This window comes from Centropristis striata, chromosome 7 (assembly GCF_030273125.1).
Source record: "Centropristis striata isolate RG_2023a ecotype Rhode Island chromosome 7, C.striata_1.0, whole genome shotgun sequence".
In the NCBI taxonomy this organism is placed as follows: Eukaryota; Metazoa; Chordata; class Actinopteri; order Perciformes; family Serranidae; genus Centropristis; species Centropristis striata.
This window is the reverse complement of record NC_081523.1, coordinates 6,613,925-6,632,805: the sequence shown is the minus strand read 5'-3', so window position 1 is coordinate 6,632,805 and position 18,881 is coordinate 6,613,925. Positions and strand designations below refer to the sequence as shown.

Sequence of the window (18,881 nt, the reverse complement as noted above, 5' to 3'; positions counted from 1 at the left end):
TGGTTGTGTTGCTATGCAACAAGGAATTCACATATCACCGCAGCACATCCAGCCTCAAGTATCACCTCAATGCTAAACATATAGCAGCTAGCGGCTAGTGTGGTAGCTAGCGTGGATTGTGTTTTACTTAAAAAACCAAAGTATTCTAGTTTACAGAAGGTCTACCTACCTATAGGCTACCTGGATTTATGAAATGTACTATATTTCTAATTATGCTATTGCTACACTTAATGGCAAAAATTGCACTGGTCTGTTGGACTTGAACAAAAATAAACAATATTTTTGTTGCTTAAGCTTATGTATTCAGTCATTATTCAATGGTATACTAAAAAAATCCATGTGAAAAAAATTACCTCTCACTGTCAAATATTTATATGCGATTAAAATGCGATTCATTTCGATTAATTAATTACAAAGCCTCTAATTAATTTGATTTTTTTTTTTTTTAATCGAGTCCCGGCCCTAATTTTTTGTCGTCTTGGTTGGGGGGGAGGTAGCTGCACACTCACCCAGTTCAATACAGGTGATCCCCAGGGACCAGATGTCCACTTTCCCCTCGTACTGGCCCTCGTCCATGGCTAGGATCACTTCGGGGGCCATCCTGGGGACAGAGAGACACACACACACACACACACACACAGAGTTTATTAAGTATGGGGGGAAAAAATCCATGAAAATGTTATAATCTCCTAAGCCTCTCAGAGCTTTTAAAGACTCTGGTATGCTGTGATAGCAGCTCAGTTTTAGGAAAATATGTGTGTGTTTCTGTACATGTTGAGTGTGACAACTTGTGTGTGTGTGTGTGAATTTAACATGAGTTGTGTGCTGCTGCTGTTGGCTTTTGGCATCATGAGGGTCCATCACTAGTCCAGCTGTTTGTGTGGTGACATTCAGTCACCATCAAAGCAGCATGAAGTGTGTCAGGGAGCATTATTGTGAGTGACACAGAGCTGATGATTTCTTTAAGAGAAGCAAACAACAGGACGGTACAGAAGCTTCTGGAACAATATATTATGGAGAGGTTTTGTCCCAGGACACCAGACTGGTGCTCTAGAGGGAGAGAGCTGTCACTGCTGGAGAACAGCGGAGGGTTCAATGATATGATTGAGGAAAAGTGTTGTCACTCCTCTCACTGGCTGCACGCTCACCTCTCACTTCTCACCATGCATACTGTAGTTAAAGCTGGGTTAGGGAGTCTAATGATAAATGCAACATAAATTCAGAATTTGAAAAGACAGCCCTCCTCCTGCAGCTCTCCCCTCTCTGTCCTAAGCCCCTCCCATCAGATGAGCATTGCCATATGCATAAACTTCATACAGTAATTTGTACAAGTCATTTCAACCATCCTGATTGTGATCCTGAAGCTGTTATATAGTGGTAATTATATATATAAAGTGACCCAGGTGTTTATTTAGACATGTGACAAATCTGCAAAATTGACATCACATTCACATAACATGCTGCATGTCTGCAAAGGACTGTAAAGTAATACATGTCTGTTTACCAAAGCTTCATCCTCGATGCCATGTGCAAAAATAGTTTCGAATTTTTTTTCTATCTATAAAAGCAAGAAGCGTCTGTGTGTGTTTGTGTTTGTGTGTGTGTGTGTGTGTGTGTGTGTGTGTGTGTGTGTCTGACCGTTAGTCAGACTGACCTCAGATTTCATATGTGTCTTGCGCATGGCACGGAGGTGTGCATCCTCGATTTTGAAGATTTTTTAATTCATTTTTCAAAATATCATTATTTACGTAGGACGTATTGCAGCATTGCACTGTTTCTGATCGGACGCCTTTTAGGGGAGCTCCGCCCCATTGTGTGATAGTCGTAACACTATTCACTCTGGATTTCCACCCTGACTCATCTCATCTGTAAGTCTATTTAGCCTACCTATCTTTAGGAGTGTTAAAGTGCGCTACAAGGTTCGATTTTCCAATAATATTCAAATAGTTCCCAGCTAATATCAATGTTCAATGTGTATGTGCTGGATGGTGTGTTATGAAAAGTAAGTGTTTTATGGAGTTGCAGACGTTGTAGTGGTCTGCATGTAATGTGCAAATTCTGTTATTAGCGATTAGCATGCTAAGCGGAAATTTAGCTTTATTCACTTCTTATGTTGCATCTCCCACTATATGAATACATACTTCCTACGGGCACTGCACTAGTGCAAAAGGAAGCAAAACACTAAAGAAATACACCAACAGAAATATTCCTCCCAGCATATGCAGCCCTGAGCTGTTTCCTGTGTTGGCCCCACCATATGTCCATGTTCTGTCTTATGTATACTGACCAATAAGGTGTTCCCACGAAGGAATTGGCAGGTGAGGCAATGGAGGCAGAGCCAAAGTCGGCCAGTTTGACCTGACCCAGCTCAGTCAGCAGGATGTTACCAGCTTTCACATCTCTGGATGGGGAGAGAGACGAAGAGAGTGAGCATATAAAAAATAACTTGTTCCCAGAATGAAATAAAATGATGGAAATAATTTCCACCTCAATAAAATGCTTTAATTAAGCGAGAAACAGTTTTGTTGAGTGAACAAAATGTAAATACGTTGGGTCAGCATGATGTATTTGCGTTACTGTTACTTAATTACCAGGGGTCAGTCCAACTAGATCAGGGGTGCCAAACTCTGGCCCGCGGGCCAAATTTGCCCGTGTAATTTTATTTGGCCCGTGAGCCAATACCAAATTATTATATAATTATTGTACTATAAAAGCTGACCCGCCGGTATTATACGGCGCATTTACCGCTAATACTAGATTTATTATTGTCATTTTATTTTTAAATGTATTAACCTGTTGAAAAACTTTATTTTGATATTTAAATCAGAAGGATGCAAATAGAAAAGAGGCATACGATTTTTATTTAATTTTTATTTAATAAATTAATGACATTGATGTGTTTTTTATTTGAAATTTGATTTTGCATGTCTGCACTATTTAGTTATATATTGTATGTTTATAAGCGTTGCTGGTTCCATATTTAATGTTAAAGCAAAACATGTTTGGTATATATTAAAAGGTTTATTTGTTCAACGTTGGCCCGCGATTTTATTCAAGTTTTAAATTTTGGCCCATTGTGTATTTGAGTTTGACACCCCTGAACTAGATTCATAAGGGTAATTATAACATACTAACGTAATTTTCTTGGGCCGTTTAAACTTGTATGACATTATTAAGAGTTACTATATTTAATAGGGTAGTTACAACTACAACAAAACAAAGTTAGGTTGAAGTGGTTTAGCCTAAAAGATTGCCTTTATCATATGAAAATGAACATAATAGTAATTATTCAGGAAATAAATAATTTTTAAGTATTATATTCAGCAATTTAATTAGGTTGTTTTAACAAACACTGGATTATGTATGAAAAGAGTTGACAAAGACGAAGACAAAGGACAATTTCACTATAATTTTAGTTAGTTTTATTAATTGATTTAATTATTGATATAATTTGTTAATTTTGTAACCACACAATACAGTTTCAGTTCGTTATCGTTTTTTAAAAACTCTCGTTTTTATTTTAATTTCAGTTAAATTTAATTCTAATTTTTCGTTATTCCATTAGTTTTCGTTAACTATAATAATAACTTTGGTAATCACCTCTAACCACCAACTTAACAGTGATTGTTATTGCACTTAACCTGTTTTTTTGTGTCTTTTAAACTCACAGAAAACAGAACAAATAGAAAAAAATAGCATTTAGGAGCTGGTTTTAACCCATTGAGGCCTGAAACGCCTGTAAAATCTCTGGGTGATTTTAAAATAACCCCCTAAAACCTGAAGTTTTTCTGGAAATTCAACAGAAGTGTCAACGTTTCTACTAAATAATAGATTTTTCAGCCTCTGTAGCAGATAGAAATGAAATTCAAAAAGTATTTGAGAGCTTATACAAATACTACAAAACGACGTATCCGCTTGTCAGGCTTCAATGGGTTAAAAGAGCAAGTACTGCTATGGGTTAGTATCAAGTATCCCAGTATCAAGAAAACCTTTTGAATTCTACCCAAAACTAAAAAACAGTTTGTTAATGTCTTCATCACTGTACTTTTCAAGCACTGCTTTTTTTGAGTGCACAAGGATCTATTATGCATAATGCTTCTCCCTCACTCCTGACAAACTGTTCACTGGTGTGATGTATTTATAGACGTGATGTGTTCATTTTAAAAGGGGTTTTTATTTCTTTTGTAAATTTCCGCCGTGAGACCTGTGATGACACAGAACAGTCAAAGTGATTCATGCAGCGCCATTGTTGGATGCTAATCGTATCTGTCTGCCATAAAAGATAATATTGTGGACAGCAGAGAGACAGGAGGGTTGTTACCCAACACGGTGATGAAGCTGAAGAAGGATGAAACGTGAAGCACGGAGACGAGCTTTTACAGCTTAATTAGTAAACGCTGCAATAAAGGGAGAACATGAGTGCCTCTCGTCTCATCTTATCATCTTATCATGGTTTTTTTTTTTGCTCGAGTCACTGTATGTTCCTGTTGGGAAATGTTTGGAGCAAAGGAAACAAACGGACTCACCTGTGAATCATATTATGGGAATGTAGGTAAGCCAGTCCTAGCAAGGCACCATGGGTAATGGCAGCAATTTCCATCTCTTGCAGTGGTTTCTTATGAACTTGGGGAAAAATTAGCACAGTGGAAATGAGTGGGAACCCTCTGAAGACGACAATTACACAATAATGAACTATAACAGTTCTGCACAAAGGCCTCCATTATAAATAAGGTTTCTGGACATAGTTATGAAGGGCAGATTTCATGCATGATCAAAGTCCTGGCAACTGGAACATCCCAGTTTGAGTAATAGTAAAAAAAAAAAATCTGCCGTACTGATATAGCAGATTGAGAGTACTCCAGAGGCATTCTGTGTCTTTTTGGTAATTTTGTGTCTTTTTTTAATAATTTGGTGTTTTTAAAATAATTTTGTGTCTTTTTTGGTAATCCTATGTCTTTTTTTTTGGTAATTTTGTTTATTTTTTAAGTAATTTATTTTTTTCTGTCATTTTGTGGCTTTTTTGGGTAATTTTGTGTCTTTTTTAAAATAATTTTGTGTCTTTTTTGGTCATTCTGTGTGTGTGTGGGGGGGGGGGGGGGGGGTTTGGTCATTTTTTCTTTTTTGGTTATTTAGTATGTGTTTTTTAAGTAATTTAGTGTTTTTTCAGTCATTTTGTGTCTTTTTTGTAATTTTATGTCTTTTTTTGTCATTTTTAAAAATAATTGTGTGTCTTTTTTGGTAATCCTGTGTCTTTTTTTTGGTCATTTTGTGTCTTTTTTGTAATTTTATGTCTTTTTTTGTCATTTTTAAAAATAATTGTGTGTCTTTTTTGGTAATCCTGTGTCTTTTTTTGGTCATTTTGTTTCTTTTTTAAGTAATTTAGTTTTTTCTGTTTTTGGTACATTTTGTGGGGTTTTTTGGTCATTTTTTCTTTTTTGGTTATTTTGTGTCTTTTTAAAAAAAAAAAAAAGTAGTGTTTTTTTCAGTAATTTTGTGTCTTTTTTTGGTCATTTTGTGTCTTTTTTGGTCATTTTGTGTCTTTTTTAAGTAATTTCGTTTTTTTCTGTCATTTTGTGTCTTTTTTTTAGTAATTTTGTGTCTTTTTTTTGGTCATTTTGATACTCCCTCCAGCGGCCCCCAGGTAATTTGAGTTACCATATGGAGAACATGCCAACAGTTGAGATACAGGCTCCTGAGCCGGTTCCCTGCGGAGCGTTGCAGTAACAGAGACTACGTGCCAAAGCAAAAGGTCACAGAGGAACCATGACTGAGAAATTTCCCAAAACAGGCCAAGGCAAACTGTCATAACTGTGCAGCTACGTCAGTGACGGCTGTACACATGGGTGCTTAAAATAACACATTAGGTTCAGGTCAGAAACGCCGAGAGGGTGGACAAGCTTCGAAAAACTGGAAATGTTATTTGGTCTTTTAGAAAAAGTAGTTAAACTGGAAATGTGCTCAATGTAACATCACAAGTTGGACCATAGAATTCTCCAGCTACACTGCAAAAACTGAAATCTAAGTAAGATTAAACATCTTAGATAAAGGGGATATATGCTTATTTTTTGTCTGATAAGATAGTTCTTCTTAGTCAGCATCTTTTAAGTTCGACTGTTTCACTTGTTTTAAGTGTTTTGGTCCTTAATTATCTAAATAATAATAATATTACAGCTTGTTACTGAGATTTTATGACCTATACTGAGTAAATGCATGCTTAAAACTAGAATATCAAAAGTTACAAAGCTGTTTCATCAACACTTACAAGTATAAAACTGTTATTTCAAAGTCATAATTTCCTATTTCAAGCATAACTAAGAAATCATAACTTTGACCTAATTTTACCTCTTCAAATACTTAAAACAAGCAGCCAGATGGAATCAATTGTTTTATTATCAATGAAACAATAGAAGTGTGTATTGTTGTGTAGTATGTATGTAATTAACTAGTACATTGGCACATAGCTGTAAATTGACACTTGATATTTGCAAAAAAAGCACTTGTTATTAGTTAGAATACACTTATTCTAAAGTATTTTTGGGTTTGTAAAGATTAGATATTTTTTACTTGTTTTGGAAAGTCTTGACAAGCCAAATTTTCTTGTTCCATTGGCAGATAATTTTGCTATTTTTAAGCAAAATAAACCAAATTTTTGTACTTTTTTTCTTCTTTTTCAGAGGTGGCTTTTTACAGTGTATTGCCTTCTACATTTATACTGTATTATCTTATATGTATGAGATACTTTGTATCTTTTTTTTAGCAAGGTTGTTTAAATGATGACAAATAACCACAGGATATTACCACAGAATGAGAATGAGGTTTCATGGGTTTTAAGAGATAAATCTGATAGCAGACAGTTCCTCATGTTTAGTAAAACCTCATAACCTGAGGTCATTCAGTGGTCTGGGCTTATATTTAGCTAGACAGAAGGAAAATTAGATACAACACACAGAGGTAGAATACAGAGTCTAGTCTAAATCGAGACATGTCTACGAACTAATCGCTGCATTATATTGACTTTGTTTAACAACCCACATGTAAAAACAAACAATTATTGGTCTTTAGGGAGCATTTTGACAAAATTTCTTATCCGTGTGAAGTGATTTCTTCAAAAGACGCCTCGATACGGACACTAAAAACAGTTTTAAAACCATTTTTTAAACATTTGAATGTGTGTTGCACATTAGGCATTAACCCTATAAAGCCTGAAACACGAAAATTTGCCAGAAAATTATATTTTTGTGTAGTGTTTAACCTGCTGACAAATAAAAAAAATATCTATCAATTTGTATATATGAATTTTGATTTGTATCATATTTGATAAATCAGGTCTTTTTGCACAATTTGTTGGTCACAAACTAACAAAAACAAATAAACCTAACATTTTTAGCCAATTAAAACTTTGACTTTCCTTTTAACATTTTCCTCAAACATGCAAAATATTTTTTTTCCATATAACACAACATCATACATCTGCTGATATGAAGTTTTCATGCAGCAATCACTGATCCACCAGTGGAACCTGCATATCATTTTTGCTACATCTGGTATTTTTGTGCAATTTATTGCTCAGTTTGTTTATCTTCAACACATGTATACATCAAGTTTTTCAGGGAAAACAAATATCAAAATGATACACTTGGCTTTATAGTTTTAATAAATATACTCACCCTCTAGTAAATCTGACGCGGAGCCCAGGCAGTACTCCATCACCAGCTGAAACAGAAGAACTTATTATTCACATGGTGTATGTCTGTATATTTCTTGTATCTGTATACTGCCCTACAAAGCCTAACTGCAGTAATTACATTTTTGGTCGAGTTATAACTAAAAATGAACTCCTTGATGTCTGTTTTATCTTGTGACAAAGATTTAGATTTTAATTTTGCTTTATTGCAAATAAATAATTATATAAAAATTGCAGTAACTACAAAATCCAACTCAAAACCAAAGCAGATGGTCTGCTTTGACTGTGATATTTCTTCATTGTGTTGAATATTGAAGACAAGAATAATAGAAATTATAGGTTTATTTGATATGGAAATGATTATCTAGATAGTGATTAAGTAAAAAACAAACAAACATTACTTTATAACATTAAGTCTAAAATACACAAATAACAAAGAGTCATTAAACACTTTTAAATACACTTCTAACAAGATCAATTAGAAAATGTTATTTCACTGAAAACAAAATATAAAAGCTGAAAGAAGATGACAACATTGTAGTTACTGCACTCTGTTTGTGCATTACTATTAGAACCTTTTAAATTAATGCAAAACCAGAGTGCAGTAACTACAGTTTTGGGGTCAAAGGTCAATTAAATCGTCATGATTTTTGAACATAAATATTACATTACATTAACATCTCATTTAGCAGACGCTTTTGTCCGAAGCGACTTACAATAAGTGCATTCAACCTGAGGGTACTAGACATAGACCACAGGAATCAAGTTATACACAAATATTACATCATCAATACATGTAGAAATAAGTGTCATATCACTTACCTACCTATAACCCGTTTGGCTGGCCAGTTAAAAAACGTTAAAAAACTTTAAAGCAGTTTTTCTCAGTTTTATCTTTTGCATAGTTAGACTTTATAGAGCAGTTTGTGGTGCAACACTAGTCAGTGTGGATTAGAACATATGCAGAGAAAGAGTGGTAGGCAGAGACAAAACACAGCAAAAAGAAGACCAAAAGACATCAAGACAAAGAGGAAAAAGAATCAGACGAAGAGGAAAGGGAATAAAAAGATACACTAACGATGTTGTAAGACAAACAAAGAGGGAAGTGGGACAAAGGCAGATGAGTGGAGACGGATCCACTAACCCAGGCAGTGTTGTCTTTCAAGTAGCAGCCTTTGTACTCGATCGTGTTTGGGTGTCGCAGCTGTCCCAAAAACTTGACCTCCTTAATGATGTCCTGCCACTTCTGCCAAGAGCAAAATCAGACACACAGATGGTTAAACACTACAGGTACAATCACAGCAACACCTTTCATTGAACAACAACGGCTGATTCTCATTAACATGGTGCAGCTCACAGCAAAAATCCAAGAGCATTGAATACATATTTTATTTGAGTCTTTATAACATATACAATCTAAAGTCACTGTTTAATATGAGTTTATAATTTATTTTTAAAAATGTAAGGTATTTTCTGACATTTTTAGAGACACTGTGAGCAAAATTCATTACCGTAACATATTGTAAAATAAAAAATGAAAAAAGCTATGGGGACAATTTATTGAATATCTTGAAAGTCACCAATCAAGATGTTGAAAGAAAAGAAAGAAAATGTAATATTTAACATAGCAGCTACATAGGAAATACAGGGTTATAGTTTTATTTAATTATTATTATTATTATTATTTCAATTATTATTATTTATTTATTTTATTTATCTATTGTTTTTCTTTTGTTCTTTGTTTCAGTGGTTATTGGTCTTGTATTTTCTTTATCTAACAATGTGGGCATGTAAACCCTCATTAATGTATGTGTCATGTTAATTTAAAAAAATTAAAATAAAAAAAATTAAAAAACCAACAAAATTTTTTTTGTTTGTTTGTTTGTTTGGCAAGCACTTAAATATGCTCAAGGGTAGCTGGTATCACCAAAATGTATTTTATTAAAATAAACACATTTTAAATGCAAACGATTCTATCATTACCGTAACATTTAACCATTTTTTTTATCATCAATTATCAGATTTTGTTCTTTATATGTTAAAAAAACATTATGTTTGATTATATTCTGTTAAATTATACATTTTTAAACAAATGTATATATTTTATAAAGTTTATTAAATATTTATTATACATAAGTGTAGGGAAAACATGACATTTTTATCTGGACGCATTACGGTGATGAATTTGTGAATCGAAAACTATGTTTAAAACACAAAACAATGAATTGTGCCTCATTATGGCTATATTGTTCATTCATATAAAAGTGAAATATATGTAGTTTAATAAAGTATGTCCTTATAATCTTCACAGACAGAACACATATTATGGACTTTTATACATCTGTTGTGATTGTATTTAGACAGACAGGGAAGTTTTTAACAGCTCTGCAGCAAAATGAATAATAAACAGAGTGATATAATACAAAAAATGAGAGCTGGCTTTCTGCTTACCAGGAGATATATTATTCAAACTCCAAGCCTCAGCTAGTTAGAAACAGTCTGACAATGTCATGCAACAGCCCTCACATAAAACCATCACTCAAAGGTTTATAAAAAGAAGAAAGTTTGCGAAACCACAGACATGTGGCCTCGAGTTCAGCTGTGATCACATAGGACGCTTTTCTGAAATGCACTTGGGTCTAAACTTTTTCTGTGGTTTGCTTGAGGGAAGCACATGTTTGTTCCAAACTTTGCATCTGGTGGTGAGTAATTATTTTTAATTATTTTCACAATCTTTTTTTTAGTTCCTTTAGGGGGAACTTGCCAGCACAGATGAGAAGTCTCACAGTTTTACAAGCTAGTGTCACTAGAGAAGGGTTTTATTCCTTTTGCATTTTGCATTGCTCCCATTGTCACTGGATTAGAGCCAAAGCAAGAGAAATAAGTATGACTGTGGCATAACTGAATGTCTGCTTGACCTCGAGATGTGGTTCAGAGGAACTACATTAAATTATGGGGATGCCTTTACAGCAGCAATTTGTCTTTTAGGGGAAAAGTTTGGCATGTCTTCTTGCTCATGCACTGCAAAAAAGCCAGCTTGTATTTTTTGGCCTAAAACAGTGATTTAAGTTGGTAAAACTTGGAAATATAAATTATTGACATTAAGGGCAATAATGTAAGTTAGCACAACAAAGGAAGCCAGTTGTCTGCTCAAAAACAAGTTTGTGAGTTGTTGTTACTTATATCTTTAAGTTGGGGTTCACAACAAGGGACAATAGTTCTGTTAACTCTTATTTCTTTGTTGTGAAATTCAGTCATTAGCGAAAGCTAGCGGCTAACTGATGCTAGCAGCTTACTGATGCTAGCGGCTAACTGATGCTAGCGGCTAACTGATGCTAGCGGCTTACTGATGCTAGCGGCGCTGCTTGTTACAGCTACAAGAGTAGCCATTAGCGTATCAATGCTAACTCAAAATTGTGGTCGCAACATTAGCTGACATTTCATAGCGGCGTTACAATCGTGCCAATTCAGCACATTGCAGAAGTTAGCAGAAGTAAGGATTAAAAGTTATTACAATGTAAAATTACAAGTCAGTACAATTTACAGTTGAGTTGAGCAAACTCAAAAACAAAACTTAAAATATTTAGTTAAATTGTCCAAATTGGAAATTTATCGAAGTTTGTTGCCTTGAAATTTTGAGTTCACCCAACTTTTCTTTTTTTGCAGTGTGTGTGTGTGTGTTTCAGTCTTTCTTACTTCGGTAGTCTGCTTGCCATTATAGGACATCTTTTTGATGGCCACCACCTCGTTAGAGTAGGAGTTACGTGCCTGGAAAAGAAAACAGAGAGATGAGATTCTAGTAAAGTGGAAAACATTGAAAAACTTACAGACAACTCTTACAAACTGTAATCATCTCATAAGACATCACAGGACCCCCCCCCCCCCCCCCCTACTCTGCTACAATTAAGTTAAGATATAAATTTTTGTATTATTTTTGATTGAGCAGGGTAACTTCTTATGGCTTTTTAAAATTTAAAACATGGGTCTCAAACTCGTGGACCGCGGGCCAATTGCGGCCCTCGTGGCGATATTTTGTGGCCCCCACCTTGATATGAAAGTTTAATGTGAGTTTTATATGAATGGCACTTTACTGTGTTGTGTGTGGAAGGTCCCTTTAATTATTTTTTTTGGTAATTTTGTGTCTTTTTAAAATAATTTTGTGTCTTTTTTTGTCATTTTGTGTCTTTTTTGGGTCATTTTGTGTCTTTTTTAATACTTTTGTGTCTTTTTTGGTAATTCTGTGAATTTTTTTGTAATTTTGTTTATTTTTTTGTAATTTTGTGTCTTTTTTTGGTCATTTTGTGTCTTTTTTTTTAAAAGTAATTTTGTGTCTTTTTTTGGTCATTTTGATATTACCTCCAGCGGCCCCCAGGTAATTTGAGTTTGAGACCCCTGATTTAAAATGTTAAATCTTTAAACAAAGTTTCACACATTATTTCACAAAAGCATCATGCAGCATTACACAAAAATAGTTATACAGCAGGATAAAGACTGCCTGAAGTGAAAAGGAATTCAATTTCATTTGACAACACTACATAAAGGTTTACTTTGAGCCCTGTTTAGCATTTATAACCACGATATACCATTCAGTATCTGTTTATATAACAAGCTCCACTTCTGGGTGACCAAAGGAGGGGCTAAAGTGTTAATAAACACAAATATCTATTTAAAACTACATTATAACACGTTATAAACCAGGTAATACATGTTTAAATGTATAAATGCCAAATAATGGGTTTAAAGTGAAGTGTTAGCAAGTCATGCAATGCCTTAAGGCTGATCCAGATGTGTGCTGGATAAATTCAGTGCATGCAAAACATCATAATGCCTGCACAACACGGCAATACATCTACGACAACTGAGAGATACGGCAGTAACAGATTCTCTCATTTGAATTTAAACAAATTTCCTCCTGATCAAAGCGCTCAGCGACGTGATTAGGCAAAGCCTGCAGGTAAGTGAAATGTGGTTGTTCTGCAGCTGCTGTTAGTGTTTGAGTTGCCTGTGCACATCCACATGCCCATGCTAAACCCGTGGTGTTAACCTCAAAGGCATTTGGCCCCAGGAACAGCTACGCCGCAGCTCAGCCTAAGCCCTTATCTCGGCTTCATCCCACTTAGAAATGAATGGGAATTTCATGTCGAGATTCAAATGGAATTACAGTAACAGCAGGCAACAGAGTATTCCCATTTGATTTTTTTTTTTTTTTTTCAGATTCATTTGATCGCCATGATTGCCTGTCAGTTCATGCATAATAGCCATTCCCTCTGGTGTAATGTATAGATAGATGGCTATAGAGAAGAAGGGGTGGAAAAAATCATGTAAAGCTGAAATATTGAAATACATTCAGGCTAATTGTCATTGCAGAAGAAAAGGGGCTGCATCTATAATTACAACAAGCTAATTCATTCGACATACAGTCTTATGGTGTGTGTTGCTAATGGGCCTGCATACTCAGCAGGGGGAATTCCCCTTGTTCTTATCCATTATGGAGTTCTTAACATGCATACACTATAGATGCACATACAATTGCATGCATTTATTTGACTGTGCATGCACATACAGTAATTACCTAGAGAATATGCATGCATTTACAGAAGGAAACACGGTACATTTCCTTCTATCGTGCACTTAACTTGCAAACATTTACTTCTTAAATGTTCGACAATAAAACTAGATAAAAAATATTGTAAAATCACAACTCATTTGTTGTTTTTTTTCATACCAGCATGATAAGAAATGCCATTATAATGTGTTAAAGACATGCATCCTCTTATATTTATCAGCAGATCAGTGATTTCAATGTTTAAACTTTGATGAAACTGTATATCTTTCAGACTACTTTCCACTAAAGCACTAAAGCTGCTCTGGCTAGCAGCTAAAGCTAGCAGTGTATCAGTTGTAATGCAGATAGCAGAAGTGTGTCAGTGAGCACAGCTCTGGCATCAGGGCAGGAATTAGACGCACACTGGAGCCTGTTAGCCAGACGGACATGGGCACCAGGGTTACTAGTGATGTATTGGGGCTGTGTGTGTGTGTGTGTGTGTGTGTGTGTGTGTGTGTGTGTGTGTAAATGACATGGGATAGAAGAGGATGGTAAAGCTGCCAGCCAAGAAAATCCTGCGCCGCTATAGACAGCTTCTGTTTTCTATAGCAAGAAAACAGCTGTCTGAGGAGGGAGGGAGGGAGGGAGGGAGGGAGGGAGGAGGCTTATCGCCCCCAGCCCTGCATCTGGAGGGAGAGGAGAGGAGAGGAGAGGAGAGGAGAGGAGAGGAGAGGAAACAAAAAGAGGAGAGGAGAGGAAACAAGGAGAGGAGAGGAAACAAGGAGAGGAGAGGAAACCAGGAGAGGAGAGGACACAAAAAGAGGAGAGGAAACAAGGAGAGGAGAGGAAACAAGGAGAGGAAACAAGGAGAGGAGCGGAGAGGAAACAAGGAGAGGAGAGGAAACAAGGAGAGAAACAAGGAGAAGAGGAGAGGAGACAAGGAGAGGAGACAAGGAGACGAGAGGAGAGGAAACAAAAAGAGGAGAGGAAACAAGGAGAGGAGAGGAAACAAAAAGAGGAGAGGAAACAAGGAGAGGAGAGGAGAGGAAACAAAAAGAGGAGAGGAAACAAAAAGAGGAGAAGAAACGAGGATAGAAGAGGAGGGGAAACAAAAAGAGGAGAGGAAACAAAAAGAGGAGAGGAAACAAGGAGACGAGAGGAGAGGAAACAAGGAGAGGAGAGGAGAGGAGAGGAGGGGAAACAAAAAGAGGAGAGGAGAGGAGACAAGGAGAGGAAACAAGGAGAGGAAAGGAGAGGAAACAAGGAGAGGAGAGGAGAGGAGAGGAAACAAGGAGAGGAAACAAGGAGAGGAGAGGAAAGGAGAGGAAACAAGGAGAGGAGAGGAGAGGAGAGGAGAGGAGAGGAGAGGAGAGTGAATGAACTGAAGGAGGAGAAGGAATGAAGAGAGAGCAGAGAGATGCGTTGTGCTTTCAACCCCTCCTCCTCCTCCTCCTCCTCCTCCTCCTCCTCCTCCTCCTCCTCCTCCTCCTCCTCCTCCTCCTCCCCTCCACGCAGCTTTAGAATCAAAGGCTTGATGAGTAATTAGTGATGATGAGATTAATAAGAAAGGCGACAGAGAAAGTGCTGAGAGGGAATCTGTCTCCACTTAATTGCATTCAAAGAGCAATAATGTAGCAGGATACACTTACAACGTGTACAGATCAATGAATCGATGAATGAATATGTAGGGTAACTCCTTCATAAATAAATCAAAGCAATGCTCGTGTATTAATAGTCGCCATGTGGTGAAGAGGCTAAGAGTGCATCCTTAATGGGAGCACTAAGTATCTCATATGGTCTGGCCCCTCATTTATATTCTAGGCTCTTTTCCTGATCTATAAACTCATAAATGGACAATAAATTACAACTGCATCACCACTACATCTTAGTTGTTTTTCTCTCAGAATCTTTCGATACGTTTGAACCAAGGTTATAATAGTTTGGGATTTTTCATTAGTTTTAGTTTTAATTTCGTTGTGATTTTTGGTTTTCAAATTCAGTTCGTTTTAATTAGTTTTTAGAATGAGTTTGCTAGTTTTAATAATTTTTTTTCTTTGGAAAATGCTTAGTTTTAGTTTCGTTTTTATTAGTTTTTGTTTTTTGTAACCAGGTATTTGTTGGGTGCAAGATTTTTAAAAAAGTCACAATAAATGTTGCCTTTATTTCCTTTGTCTGATCCATCTCAGCCCCAATAAGTTTATTAAGTCATAAACCCAGATAGATGAAATAGATTTCCTATCAACCAAAAAGGTTTGCATACGAAAAAAGTTGACAAAGCTGAAAACGAAGGACATTTTCACTATAATTTTAGTTAGTTTTGTAACCACACAATACAGTTTCAGTTAGTTATCATTTTTTCAAAAACTCTAGTTTTTATTTTTATTTCAGTTAACGAAAATGTTTTTCGATTCTAATGAATTTCGTTAGTTTTTGTTAACTATAATAAACTTGGTTTGAACGTGCCATAAAAGGTCCCGTCATATCAAACTGAAACCTGAAACTGTGTCCGAACAGATATTCAGTTCCATCAAATTGTGTTGAATATAACTGAGCAAGTACAAAAAGACGTGGTTGATGCAGAAGTAAAAGCCTGACAGAAACTGCTGTTATTCCAAACTTGTCATTCGGAATGTCCTGATAATATGAGGGAGGCTATTTTTTTTTATATTTCATATACAATGTACTCGCTTATAAACTTATTTCAACAGAGAACATTTGTGAAGTAGTTAAATTAAAGTGTAGAAGTCTTTCAATCAACAAAACTACAAAACTCATTAAATTACTTTTTAAGCTTCTAAAAAAAGTAGACAAAATGGTGAATGACACTTACAAAGTAGACGGCCCCAAAGCTGCCATGTCCGATCTCGTGCAGGTCACAGAAGACGTCTTCGGGGTCATCTTTGAAGAAGAGGTCGGCCAGCTCGGGGTCCTTCGGCACTCCTTTCCGTGTGGATGACGGCATTATGGGCTGGACATGAGCTAGGCGCCGGGGACGACGCTCACATACACACTACTGCTGCTGCCGCCACCAGATGTCCACGACGGCCCCGGCATTGGCCAGCTAGACCTGGAAACACAACACACCACACTGTCACATTTGATTCCTTTAGGTCAGGGGTCTCAAACTCGCGGCCTGTGGGCCAATTGCGGCCCTTGTGACGATATTTTGTGGCCCCCACCTTGATATGAAAGTTTAATGTGAGTTTTATATGAATGGCACTTTACTGTGTTGTGTGTGGAAGGTCCCTTTAATTACTTTTTTGGTAATTTTGTGTCTTTTAAAAAAATAATTGTGTCTTTTTTAAATAATTTTGTGTATTTTCAAAATAATTTTGTGTCTTTTTTGGTAATTCTGTGAATTTTTTTGGTAAATTTGTGTCTTTTTTTGGTAATTTTGTGTCTTTTTAAAATAATTGTGTGTCTTTTTTGGTAATTATGTGTCTTTTTTTGGTAATTTTGTGTCTTTATTAAATAATTGTGTGTCTTTATTAAATAATTGTGTGTCGTTTTTGGTAATTATGTGTCTTTATTAAATAATTGTGTGTCGTTTTTGGTAATTATGTGTCTTTATTAAATAATTGTGTGTCTTTTTTGGTAATTATGTGTCTTTATTAAATAATTGTGTGTCTTTTTTGGTAATTATGTGTCTTTTTTTGGTAATTATGTGTCTTTTTTAGTAATTTTGTTAATTTTTTTGGTCATTTTGTGTCTTTTTTCCATTTTTATATGTCAAACTATAAGTTGATATAGTAATTATCGTTAAAAGGCCTAAATGTTACTTCATAGTCCCTTCGAAGAATATCCACATTTGTGTGTGTGTGTGTGTGTGTTTTTCCATCATGTGTTTGCATTAGTGCCTCTCATGGACAGTTGATAGGTGATAAGACAGGAAAAAAGACAGTCATGATGACCGCTAGCTGTCTAGTCCTGCTGCTCATCCAAGTCACAGTCACACTTGCTCACATGCGTACACACACAAACACACATTAACACACACACGCACACACACACACACCCTTGACAGCTGAAGCTGAGTCACTGATGCATCATTTCCACACATGCACACAGTGTAACAGTTGCCTGTGTGCGTGCAGACACACACTCTGAAGCTAAATGTTTTGTATCACAAGGCTGCAGCCAGCCGGGCCGTCAAGCGTGTACGCATCCTGGACACCCTGCTCCAGTTAGCTTCGCTGCACATGCATCACACACACATGCACACAGTCACACGCTATCCCCCTCTCATTCTGCTTATTCTCTCCTTCTCTCTCTCTCTCTTCTTTTTTTCTGTCTACCATGAAATCTCTGTGCACATCAGCCAGATGCAGCAAGCAAATCTGGCTCCAAAGGCCAGCCCCACACAGAGCAGGCTGACATACAGGCAGAGGCAGCAAGACACACAGGCACACAAGCCAAGACACTAAGCATCAGCATCATCCTAATCCCCTGCTCTTAAAGGGATCTAAGCCATCACACCCACTCCAAAAATATCAGTCTTAAACGCAAAGTCCTGTGCCCTCTGTTCCATGGTACCAGATGTAGAAAGATGGCCGCCTCAAAGCTTTTCGGGGGGGATTACTTTAGGTATGGGATATTAAGATTAGACTATTTCATTGAGAAACTTGAATAATGATCCATATTTCTCCACATCTCAATGCAATTGTTATATTTTCCATAAATGTCTGTACAGTCTGGAAACCAGAGGAATCTGAACCCCATTCAGACTGATTTACAGACGGTTTGATAGGATGACTGATGTCCAGCAAACTCAGATCAAACTGTCAAACCAGGCATCGCTGATCAAATATGAATAAAGAATATTTTACTTCATTGCCTATTTCTTGCCTCATGTGTTTGAAAAAAAAAAACATTTTAGTGAACTGTTGACCTGTAACTAGAGAAAGTTTGTCACCAGCTGCCATGTGTCTTCTTGAAAACTTGCATGTGTCACTCAGTGCGACAAGTTTCATTGGTCTGATTGGTTGTAGCTTTATTCAGAGGGGTTTTTATTCAGAGGGTCTGCACTGGACATCAAAAATAACTAAAAACCAGTGTTGCAGTCAAGGCCACCTAAACCAGGGATCTCAAACTCAAATTACCTGGGGGCCGCTGGAGGAAGACACAAAATGACTGAAAAAACATTAAATTACTTTAAAAAAGACACAAAATGACAAAGAAAAGACACAAAATGACCAAAAAATACACACAATTATTAAAAAAGACACAAAATGACCCCAAAAAACCCAAATGACCAAAAAACAAAAAATTACAGAAAAAAACAACAAATTACTTAAAAAGGAAACAAAATGACCCAAAAAAGACACAGAAATACCGAAAAAGACACAACATTATTTAACAAAAGACACAAAATGACACAAAAAAGACATAAAATTACCCCAAAAAAGACACAAAATAACTGAAAAAGAAACAAAATTATTTAAAAAAGACAAAAAATTGTGTGGTTTGCACAACATTTGGTCAAATCTAAGTACGAGATGTGCCAAAAACACCAAAGTTTGACTCTCACACTCTCAACAACACTAGCTGAAGCAGTTCTACTAGTGTTCATGTATTGAAGGCCCACATCATGACATGCTGGTTATTTATAAGCCTGTAGATTTGAGGGAAAGACACACACAGGTGATCCTTTAC

The 18,881-nt window shown here is 36.2% G+C and overlaps 1 protein-coding gene across 2 annotated transcripts in view; it reads right to left on the bottom strand.

Annotated features, from left to right (window-relative positions):
• The window catches only part of taok3a (TAO kinase 3a), a 134,896-nt gene that overhangs the window by 57,290 nt on the left and 58,725 nt on the right, over positions 1-18,881 (bottom strand). For both annotated transcript variants that reach the window (XM_059336672.1, XM_059336673.1), the window contains exons 3-9: positions 16,060-16,296; positions 11,381-11,452; positions 8,829-8,930; positions 7,668-7,713; positions 4,527-4,623; positions 2,288-2,401; positions 510-601 (exon numbers count right to left, since the gene is read on the bottom strand). In XM_059336672.1, coding sequence (XP_059192655.1) covers positions 510-601; positions 2,288-2,401; positions 4,527-4,623; positions 7,668-7,713; positions 8,829-8,930; positions 11,381-11,452; positions 16,060-16,191 — 655 coding nt within the window. In that variant the 5' untranslated portion in view covers positions 16,192-16,296. The remainder of the gene's footprint in view (positions 1-509; positions 602-2,287; positions 2,402-4,526; positions 4,624-7,667; positions 7,714-8,828; positions 8,931-11,380; positions 11,453-16,059; positions 16,297-18,881) is intronic.